Source organism: Pseudochaenichthys georgianus, chromosome 7 (assembly GCF_902827115.2).
Source record: "Pseudochaenichthys georgianus chromosome 7, fPseGeo1.2, whole genome shotgun sequence".
Taxonomy (NCBI): Eukaryota; Metazoa; Chordata; class Actinopteri; order Perciformes; family Channichthyidae; genus Pseudochaenichthys; species Pseudochaenichthys georgianus.
The window spans coordinates 6581183-6592590 of NC_047509.1; the positions used below are offsets into that span (position 1 = coordinate 6581183).

The 11408-nt window shown below is 37.9% G+C and overlaps 1 protein-coding gene across 4 annotated transcripts; it reads left to right on the plus strand.

Moving 5' to 3' along the window:
• The first annotated feature begins 4683 nt into the window (after positions 1-4683).
• On the plus strand, positions 4684-10341 carry LOC117449645 (CMRF35-like molecule 6). 4 transcript variants are annotated; one of them, XM_034087436.2, is made up of 7 exons: positions 4684-4769; positions 6024-6368; positions 7104-7301; positions 7375-7467; positions 8293-8330; positions 8432-8539; positions 9050-10341. In XM_034087436.2, the coding sequence occupies exons 1-7, from the start codon at positions 4730-4732 to the stop codon at positions 9248-9250; spliced, it is 1023 nt and encodes a 340-aa protein (XP_033943327.1). In that variant the 5' UTR covers positions 4684-4729; the 3' UTR covers positions 9251-10341. The 4 variants fall into 4 exon arrangements, with proteins under 4 accessions (XP_033943327.1, XP_071059701.1, XP_071059702.1 ...); XM_071203600.1 differs by having other exon boundaries at positions 8293-8329; positions 8422-8539; XM_071203601.1 differs by having other exon boundaries at positions 7104-7295; positions 8293-8329; positions 8422-8539.
• The last annotated feature ends 1067 nt before the right edge of the window (positions 10342-11408 follow it).

Here is an 11408-nt window from a genome sequence, read left to right on the forward strand (position 1 = left end):
TAACAGGCTACAGATGCGGACACATACACACAAATATATTTATATAAATATATGCAATTTAAAGTATGAGAGCACTCTCATAATAACGTAACACAATCAGAGACTGGATATATCCCCCCCCCCCCCCCCCCTCTCTCTGGTCGCTGAAATGGGGAATTTAAAATACGGGCCAAAAGTTGTATTTGCAAGTATTAAAAGTAAGCAGAGGACACCAAACCAACTGAGACCTGTCTGTCCGCCACATCTACGCACTGTACAACACACACCTACACACTGTACAACACGCACCGACACTGTACCACACACACCTACAGCTCCTAAAGCATAATCAGGCTACAGCTGTCGTGTATTTTATTATGTGAAGCACTAAATGTTCTTAGAAAAATATCGACTCTTTGTAGATATCTGCTAAACTAAAGCAAATAAAGAGAGTATGTCTGTTATACTGAGTGATATATATTTTACACACTGCTATGCTTTCTGCACGGGCCTCACAGCTGTTCTCACTGTAAACATCGCGTTGTGATGAGAGCAGTTTCTAAAATAATATCCAGGGGATGCATGCAGAGCTGTCATTGGCTGAGATAAGTCCGGCCGTGCGTCACGCCTCCACCGTTCCCGGAAATGCATCCGCGGAGGAGCCGTGGAGGAACCATCAGTGTATCCTCGGTTATAGCTCCTCCAGAGAGCCTCCTCGACGCTCGATCCTCGGTCCTCGGTGTGCATTTAGAGAAATGAGACGTCCTTCAAAAATAGAGAGGCGAAGTCACGCCCATCTACTTCCGGCCCATGGGACCCCGGAAGCGAAACATTTACATTGAATTCAATGGAGAGAGAACACGTATCTTTTGATCCCGTTTGAATTGTACCACGAACTACACATATGATGTTTGTCAATCTTAAACAATAAGTTCCATGTCAAAAAAGTCACATTTTGTCGTAAAACTGTTGAAATATAAGACTATGAAAAATACGCGACTACAAAGACTACAAATCCCAAATCCCATTCTGGCTCGCGTAAGTGATGTCACAGGCGATAATTCTCCAAGTGGTTGCGACTCGTAATTAAAGCGAAGAAGAAGATCTCATAACTGATTTATTCCCTCCAATAAATAAGAGATTGCTAAAAATAAATTCACTTTTACAAGATGCATGTGTGTTTTGTACCAGGTTGTAATCACATAAGTGATCAAACCACTTGCTCGTTCTATCGATTCCCGTCTGATGAAAGGACCAGGAGTCGCTGGATCAGACATATCAGGTACCGTAATATACATGTTGTGCATGGAACATATAGTCAAGTTAGCTACCTAGCTAGTAGCGACGAGTAGCGAGCACGTTAGTTAGCATTACATTACTTAGCCGTGTCATTTTTAGTAGCCTTACCATGAAGTTATTATTTTATTACATGAAGTAAGAGTAGATGGTAAGTATTTCGTGAAACATTTGAAGAGTAGCCTACTGCGCCATCCACCGGGTGCTAAGGAAGCAGTCAGGGAGAGTCGAAGGCAGGCAGGGAGCTTTGCATGACATTCTTCTGGACGTGTTTCATTGTGATGACAGTAAGGGTGAGTCAATCTGTTTGTTGGAAAGACAGTAGTTGAGTGATTACTGAGAGAAAATTATTAGAAGAGATAATTATTCAAAGTGTTGTTACTGACCTTTTTCTCTTTTATTTCCTTTCCCTCACCTGTAACTGCTGAGACCCTGAGGAACATGCACACTGACCTGCTCTGGCAACCTGATTTCCACTGTACGTAATAGTATTTGGTTATGGTATATTATTTATATACATCAAAGGCACAATGCACCCCCCAGAGACACACATGTATTGAGTGTGATATTTTGCATAGGTCAAGTGAAATCATCTTTACACACTAGAAAACTGTAGGAGCGGCAACTTGTTTTGAAATTGAATTTTTAATATCCGAAAATGAAGTTGATATGTTTTCTTTATTCTTCTCTCTTCCCAGCTCCATCCATCACCGTGCTCTGTTCCTGCAGGTCCTGCTTGCTAATCATTATGCTCATATGTTTTTACACAATTACAAATAAAGTCAATGTATTGTATGACATGAAGTTGTGCTTCATTCGGAGTCAATAATACATTCATTCTGCCTTCATCCATTCTGCCTTCAACTGCACAATGACTGTGGACTGCACCGACATCCATCCGCGGAGAGAGGGCTTAAACTGACCTGAGACCAGCACACCCAAATACAACGGCTCTTTTAAGAGCCACCTACAGTTTCAAAGAGTTGCAATCCTACGTTATTATAATTATTAAACTGGTTCATGTGTCACTTAGTTCACTGAACCGTGATGAATGAAAGAAATTAGTGAGGTAGTGGTTTAAATAAGTTACAACGACATTAATATATGAGTGTAAACAGTGTAAACACAAGCTTCTGTCAATTATGGATCATTCAAACTATATACAAATAATATGTAATAAAGTTCTAAAATAAGTATTCGGTATATTCCTTGATAGCTTTTGGAGAAGGTTGTTTTTAAGTTTACTAAAAATCTATCGTTTCAACTGTTTCACTTTATAAAAAGGAACAGGTGAGTAGAGCATCATTGAGTTTCTTATTCTGTCAGTAAATTATCCAAATGAAATGTTTATCATTATTTTAGTCAACCCTAAATAAATTGATTGTACCTTTTTAATAAGGACCTTACATGGTTAAGTTAAATTAACTTCAGAAAATCAAATCTGTTCTGAGAAAAAAATAATAAATGTTTAAAGATAGGAACTTGCCATCCCACTGAAAAACATTCCGTCGAGATTTAAAGGCGTAGTTGTAGTTCAGTCCAACGTTTCATTTGGATTCATTTGACAGTCAACTATTTTCATAAAGAATATATATATTTTTCAAAGTCAACTTTATTGTCAATCTTACTCAGTTTGTGTTTATAGACAGATCAAAAAGACGTTTCCAACAATCCCAAATACGAAAAATTAAATTATACAATTTACAGATATGTAATGTATACAAATATATATATCCTATATACACCATCATGTATAATGATGGTGTGTGATGTAGAAGGGAGTGTGGTAGATAACAAGTAAATATAGAGTTACATACAGATCCATGTTACAGCAAAAGATGGAATAACTAAGAAGCACGCAGTATAATAATAATTACATGCAACAATTAAATAACTGCTCAGCATCTCCACCACAATCCCAATCTGCTGTGTCCTGTTTTCCTCCCCTCTGCATAACACCCCATCACACATACGGAACACAACGCAGAGTCCCAGGGTGTTAAGAGTATGTTTATTTAAATGTCCTCCTCTCTACTGGCCAACACAGGGAGCATATGCTGGGTGTAGAATTGTTCCAGGAGGAGGAGATTTCCATGCCATGCAGGGTCTCTGGGGATGAGGATGATGATCGCCTCCTTCGTGGTCCACACAACAAAGTAGCAGAGACTCCGGTCTGTGATGTGCAGCTGCCCTTGGACCTGGTGCCAGTATGGGTGATATATGACCCACCCTCCTCACGGAGACAGAAGGATGGTAACTGGACTGCCTCCGCGATGGTCATGTTCATGTCACCAAAATCCTTGAATCTACACACAGCAAATAAACTCAAATGACACAACGAGATGTAAAAGGAGATCACACATACTGTATAGACTATACTGTATAGTCGATATAAAACTGGCCGCTTCAATCTGAAGAGCAACTAAAACAAAACACGGGAGTGTACCTTGTTCTTGTGAACACTAATGTTATCCACAGCATACACAGAGACCACGAAGTTCTTAAGGAGAAAACTAGTTCCTGAAACAAAACACGTTAGTGTACCTTGTTAGCTAATGTTAGCTAGCTGACATTAACGTTACACATTGCACTCATATTACTCACCGAAACCTTGTAAAGCCGGTCCCGCTGATCTTACAGAACCGACTAACTCCCCTTTCGTGTATGTACAGCTCTCAACATGCCCAGACTTGTAGTGATTTTCACCTCATTTTATACTTTTATTCTCATTCTGAAAGAATGAGGTGAAATTTGCTAACGTGACGGCCGTCTTTGTGATGGTGACGCGTATTGTGCGAGACCAAGAGACCTGTAGTTCACTCAGCGGTTTCACACAAAAAAATGTGTAACTTCACAGTTTTCCGACACATTTTAATTTTTTTGACATGCAAAATATTCTTTTAAATTGACAAACATCATATGTGTCATTCGTGGCACAATTCAAACGGGATCAAAAGATAACCTTTCTCTCTCCATTGACTTCAATGTATAATTTTACGCTTCCGGGGTCCCATGGAGGCTCCCGGAAAGGGAGGGACTTCGCCTCTCTATGTTTTTATTGAGGGAAAACATACTTTATTATTGTATTTTGATTCAAAGATAGCAATGGACAATACTCTGTTCTTAAAAAACACATCATTTACAAAAAAACTTGAGCTGCCAAAAAAATAAAAAATTACCAAAATGAGTTAAAAGAGGAATTTGATGGCACTGTGGAGATACACATGACGTGTATGCCACTTCATGTTACAAACAAACACAGTTCAAATGGCAATCTTCTCTAAATGTTCTAGTCAATGACTTGCAGTTATAAAAATAAACTAAAATAAGAAGGGAGGAGAGTTCAGGGTGTCGTGTGTTTGTGGGACGGACTCCATCATTTAGAGAAGTGAACAGTTCCTGCTTTGGCAGCAAAGACGGAAGAAAGCAGCTTTAAATCATCAGCGCCTCAAACATGAACGCCCGTCACTCTCTGATCTGCTTCTTCTTCCTCAGTGAGTACGATCACTCACTGTTCCCGTAAATGTCTCTCTTTTTAAAGTTATTTTTCTTTCTTATATATTTTTTAATTAACAGTGTCCGTTAAACGTTATAGTGGACGGTAAACGGCTTCTCTGTTTCCTCACCTCTCGTATCAGTTTAACATGTCGTTGGTTTCTGTGGTTACAGCAGGACGAAAGGGGTTTGAGTCTCTGTGGTGACATACGTACTTCTACTATAAGTAAAATAAGAAATACTTGGTAACATTCATACATTAAAACCCCATTTCAGAGTGTATAGATTTTCTACTAATCTACTGCGTATTTTCTACTTTTTAATGTTGTTTTAATTATTTTGAGATGTTTAAATTCTAGAATTGTTTATTTCTACTCTTTCATTTCTACTTATGTACAATGTCTTGTTTTGTTTTTTTATGCTGCTGCAACGCAACAATTTCTCAATTTGGGATCAATAAAGTACCTCTTATCTAATCAAAGTACAAAAGTATTATGATCCAAATGTACCTGATTTAGTAAAAGTTGGCTTCTTGTTATGCCGAATGTCACATTTCAGAATAATGTGGCTTCATCACTTTAATGTTTTATCTGGTAAAAGTGGAGCTCATTTAAAAATCTCACCAAGGGATCAACACAATTTTATCCGTATTTATTAAACTAATAATAATGTATTTGTTGATCATATTTTGTATTTCTAATTTGAGTCTGCAAAGTAACTTAAGTTATCAAATATATTATAATTAAAGTAAAAGTAGCAGTTTATTATATTTCTGCTGCATTGTTTTCCAAATGAAAATGCATTGCAGTAGTTTTTGTTGTATTTTGGAAGAAACAACTCAGTAATAAATTCACCAGTTGATTGAAGACCCAGGTCCTGTTTACCCTGTTGTTGTTTATTAATATTGACCCTGCACATTATCCCTGACCTATGTTTTGGGTTTGCACCTAATCATAATGTCAGATTTCTTATCTTATTTTATCTCTTTGTATTTGCACTCTTTGCACTATGGATTGTAAATGCTGCAATTTCCCTCGGGATAATAAAGTTTATCTTATATATTCATATTTCTGTTAATATTACAGACTGGTTGAGCTCTGTGGCTCTATTACAGATGTATGTAACTGCAATCAGACTACAGTGTATTACAGGAATCACTCAATCAAAGTTGATTTACATAGCCAAATATCACACATTTGGCTCAGGGGTCTTTACAGTTTGTACAGAAATATAGAAAATGTTCTTTCCAACAGCACTGAGGGATGGAAACAGTGGGCTCATCAACGCACAACATCTCAAACGTACAGAAACTGAAGGAGGAAACGTCACAGTTGGATGCTCCTTTCATCTCCGTGGAGGAAGGAAGCTCTTCTGTAAGGGAAAATGTGAAGACAAAATTCTGGTAGAAACGACCGGAGACTCAGAACAGAGAGGCCGATACGGCATCAGATATGTGGAAGGATATTATCCACTACGTGATACAATCCTGTATGTGGCCATCACAAACCTGACTAAGTCTGACGCAGGACCGTACCAATGTGGTCTGGACAGATATTTACTCGACTCATTCCAGGACTTTGAGATCAGAGTTACAGATGGTGAGTTTTCTACTGGCAGTTTTGGATTTAACTGTTCACTTACACCTGCTGATGTTTACAATAACCCAATATGTTTAGTGTTACAGTTATATTTAGAGCTGCATATTTTAAATGCTCCTTTTATTAAAAAAAACGGTACCACTTTACAATAAAACTACCCTTATAAAGTATTCATAATTAGGTTATTAATTAGGTTATGAATCAGGTTGTAAACACTTTATAAATCATTAAGAACCATTTATAAACCAGTTCTAACCGTTTTCATACATCAACACAAGCTCACTATTTGGCAAGATGAATAAGCCTTATATTGGCTACTTAGCGAGAATCAACTCAGTGAACAACAGATACCAAGGATGCTGGCTGATGAAGAAGTAAGTAAGTAGCCAATATAAGGCTTAGCAGTACAGATAAATGTGGGCTCACTATTTGGCAAGCAACCGGTCACAGTTGCCCTGTTTATCCCATGTCTTATAAAAGCTTATTAAGGATTTATAAAGTGTTCACAACCTAATTAATACATTCATTACAAACTATTCGTAAACCCTGTATAAGGGTAGTCTTATTGTAAAGTGGTACCAAAAAAGCTGTTAATCTGCTACACACCCAAAAACCACTACAAACATTACAGCTAATTTAAATATTGTTGCACAAAACATTAATTACCGTCTTCATTTAACAGATTGATTTTAATTATTTATTTATTTATATGTTGCATTTCCTTTTGTTTCACAGCTCCAACCTCTTCAAAACCAGAAGTGACTACGCGACCTTTTCCAAAATCAGCCTCCCCACTGACCACCAGTTTAAGCTCCGTACCTTCCTCAGCCTCCCCTGAACGCACCACGCAGAATTTAAGCTCCGTACCTTCCTCAGCCTCCCCTGAACGCACCACGCAGCCTCAACAGGGACAGACAGCTTCAGATGGTCGCGGTACTTTTAGTTTGTTGTTTGAGTTTGTGGACCAGGAAGTATCCGAGTAAACAAAGTGTTCTTCTGCTCTCAGGTGTGGTGCTGTACATTGGTCTGATTCTGCTCGTCATGTTCATCGTACTATCGGTTGCGTTGCTGATATTCTGCAGGAAGAGAGCCAGGAAAGGTGAGGCTGGAGGAAACACACACGCATCACAACAGCAAAAACAAAGGGACCTTTAGCAACTTATTTTGAACACACTGCTCTAAAAGTCAATTATGTTGCTCCATTGTTTCCCTCGTAACATCTGTGATAATATGACATAACTATTGACATTTCGATTGAAACATGTTGTGTTGTTTGATTCAAGTCAACTTTAATACACTTTCTAAATAGCACACTTCTGTGATCTGAATAATATGTATTTAAATCTGAGCTTTTTTGACAAATGGTTGTATAGATCGTTTACTTAAAAATCACTCACTGATTCTGATTGTTTGTCCGTAAAACCTTTTTGTTTTCTTTATTTGTTCTAAATGTTTCAACTTCACTGTTTAGTTTAATGTTTTCTCAAAATGTATTGTTTAACAGGCTGAGTTTATCCCTGTGTCTGGATCCTCTCTGTTCATGGCACTTCAGTTCCACAGTCACATTTCTAATAAAAAATATACATGTCGTTGATGCTCCTGAAGACCTCGTCATGTAACTAGGGCTCATTAAGTGTTTGCAGTACAGATATGAGGCTGTGGAATTGAAGTGACATGGGGAGAGGAAAAGGGAATTCAGAAACTCCGCTAAACTCAATTTGAGTCATTTAGACAAATACGAAGAGTCTTTTAGAAAAACCATGTTGATCAGTGGGTTGGTGTTATATACACACAGAGGTAGATTCACAGCTCATTCATCTTTTGGTTGCTTTTTAACCCAAAAAGGAGTTCAGGTCTGCCCAAAATATTAAGTTTTTTCTTATAAAGTTTTGTTTTTGAAGCTCATGAACTGCATTTCTTTCAGAACCTCCTATGGAAACTGAGTATGTCTCTAATACAGAGGTGAGTCGAGTAAATCTGGGATGTATTCATGTTTGTAAAACCAGCTGATATCAATACTAACCTGTTCTCACTTCCTGCCGACTAACCAACTGTATGAGGAGATCAGAGAGGTGGACAGAGGGAGCAGGTGTCCTGTACCAAACCAACCGAACGGAGTCGAATCCACAGACGAGTACAGCTTAGTCACTGCAGCTACTTCTCAGAAGGAAGTAAGTGTGGGAGGGGTTTAGGTTTTCAGCTAAACACCCTAAATAAACTTGAGAGGTTTTAATTAAAAGGTGATGGGTTAGATTTGATCACACTTGACAAAAGCCATCTCTCTATCTCACACTGAAAGACGGCAGACGATATGACAAATGAAAGTGTTTTTTATTGTACAGCAGAGGACATATTTTAAATTAAACACATTTGGTTTTCAACTAACTTAATCTACTTACATCTATGAAGAATGTGTTCATCAAGAGATATAAGTAACAGAAAACAGAAAGGCCAGGCCAGGTCATATCTCAATAGACAAGCTTCCGTTGATCTTAACAGGAAGTCCTCTGACTGAATGTAGAGGTGTGAGGGGGGGAGGAGGAAAAAGTGGCGTATAAAAAAAACGGATTTTCGGGTTGATAAAGCAAAAATAGATTTGTACATAAAAACAAAAACATAAGCAGTACACATCCTGAAATGATGATCATGTGACAAATAATGATGTATTTGTTTTCTTGCAGGCAAAAGATGACGAGGGTAATCTCCACTACTTGGAGGTGGATTTCTCAAAAAGTGGCGCTGCCCCGCTCCACAGCGCCCCCTGTGGCGACACAGATAATGTCCTCTACTCTGATCCTCGGGTAGCAGAGAACTCCGACGTTAGCCACGCAGAAGATGCTTCACTTGCTCTTTACTCCACTGTTTCTTTACATCAGATGTAGCTTAAAATCTGTCATTTCCAAATGTACTTTCTCAGTGACGGACAGGTGAACACAAAGCTGTGTAATTAGGCATTTAAAATGTAATCTGGTACATAACTTAAGGGTCTCCTATCATGCAAAATGCACTTTTTAATGTTCTTTAGGTTACTCACAAAGTGTCAGAAAATGAAACCCTCTCTTTTCCTCCTTACCAAAATCTCTAAGAACGGGGGAACAAACGGAGCTGATCCAGATGTGCGTCCGATATGATGTAATATCGGAAATGTGGACCCACGGCCCTTTCAGAAACGTTACTATCAGAAAAAATACACAACGTGTTTTGGACGTAAAATGGTCTTTGTTTACATTAGCATCGCTAACACTCAGAGCTAACGCTACTGGAGAGAGTGTGTGTAAAAAAGCAGGAAATAAAGAAAGGAACTCACCTCGTGGTAAACCCGCAAGAGAGAAAGCATTTGAGCTAAATACTGTTTCAGAAATGATCCTTGATGTGGTTTGGAACATGATGGCGTTTAATCACGGCAGCTTTTCTTCTGCGCAGGCATTAGCTCCCCGTCCTCTTTTTTTTTTTTTAAAGCTAAGGACCCCGAATCAGCGTTTCTCTAACAGCTGAAACAGAGGGATATGAAGGATTTCTAAAATGCATGATCTGTTGCATGATCTGCAAAACACATCATAGACATGTTTTTATATATGTGTATATATCTGAGACCCATAATATATGCCTAAAAATAGCATGATAGGAGATCTTTAAAAGAACTAAAGTTATTAGAGTTTTGATTTTTTTTGAACATATAAAACCCAAACGCTGTGAAAAAAGTAAATGTATTTAGTTTTAAAATGTAAAGTATCAGATATTTTTATAAGTTAATGTGTTTCTCTGCATCTGAAGAAATGTGTATATTTTGTTACTGCAGTCAAATGTTGTATTTATTCTGTCTTTTTCATATTTAATGTGTTTAGTTGATAGCTCCGAGCATTTGAAGAAAACTGTCAATTTCAAAATGTCCTGTCAATAGCATTTACACATAAATGTATATTTTGTTGAAGCTTAGAAAACATGTAGATTAAATAAAAGAAAATGGACTCAATGATGGCAAAATGGTTATTATGACAGCTATACGAATAATTGTACACAGATGTGAAATTGTTACTGCATTAAGTTACAACCAAGTCCAGTTTTAATGTAAATCCACACATACTTGAACATAATGGCATGAGAAAGTAGAGTTCAGAGTGTTTGGAGGAGGACTCGCATCATTTAGAGAAGTAAAGCAGTTCCTGTAGACAGAAGAGAGGCAGCGGTAAACCATCAGAGACTCAAACATGAACGTCCGGCACACTTTGATCTGCTTCCTCCTCCTCAGTGAGTATGTCTATCAGTCTCTCTTTTGTTTTACTGTTAATGAGCTTTATTTTCTTTATTTAATAACAATCAGTGATCTAAAATGTTCACTGCATTGTCTTGTCATCATCTCATGTCAGTCCAATCACATGTTGGTTTCTGTGGTTAAATATGATGCTCAGAGTTAGTACGAGTGCCTTTTTTAAAATGCAGATTATTACAGGTATTAGTTATATCCTCAAATAAAAGCAATTGGTAATTTGCAGTCAACTATTGGTCTTTTGGTTTTATAGTTGCCTTTTCTGTTGAAGAGTCAAGTAATTTTTCTGTCGCTTCAGTCCGAATAAGTAGCTTCGTGATACAAATATTAGTTCACTTTATTTGAAGCAGCTAAAGAGGAAGAACTGCAGCAGTACACATCTTTTAGCGGTCTGTTCACAAACTTGAGAGCTGTTGTTTTATAAATGCATTTTAAGCATTTCACATACTTCATCACAATAAAAACATTTTTAAGTTTCTTATGAACATTAAACAGTCTATTTTGTTAAAGATCTCTTCTGCTTTTTAAGTTTGATCTAATATATTCATATTTCTGTTGGATTGAGTTATAACAGACCAGTGTTGTAGTCAAGTCACCAATTCACGAGTCCAAGTCACCCTCGAGTCACCACTCTTCGAGTCCAAGTCCGAGTCACCAAGGGAGAGTCGTAGTCGAGTCCGAGTCCAAGTCCGAGTCACCCAAGGAGTGTCCAAGTCGAGTCCGAGTCATCATTACCTGTGTTCGAGTCCGAGTCCAATTCCGAGTCACTTAAG

What these genes read in the sequence shown, in the direction of transcription:
- LOC117449645 (XM_071203600.1), top strand. Translation starts at nt 4,730, where the DNA reads ATGAACGCCCGTCACTCTCTGATCTGCTTCTTCTTCCTCA. An exon ending in GACAGCTTCAGATGGTCGCG is followed by an intron (nt 7,302 to 7,374) that starts GTACTTTTAGTT and finishes TTCTGCTCTCAG; the next exon opens with GTGTGGTGCTGTACATTGGT. An exon ending in CAGCTACTTCTCAGAAGGAA is followed by an intron (nt 8,540 to 9,049) that starts GTAAGTGTGGGA and finishes GTTTTCTTGCAG; the next exon opens with GCAAAAGATGACGAGGGTAA.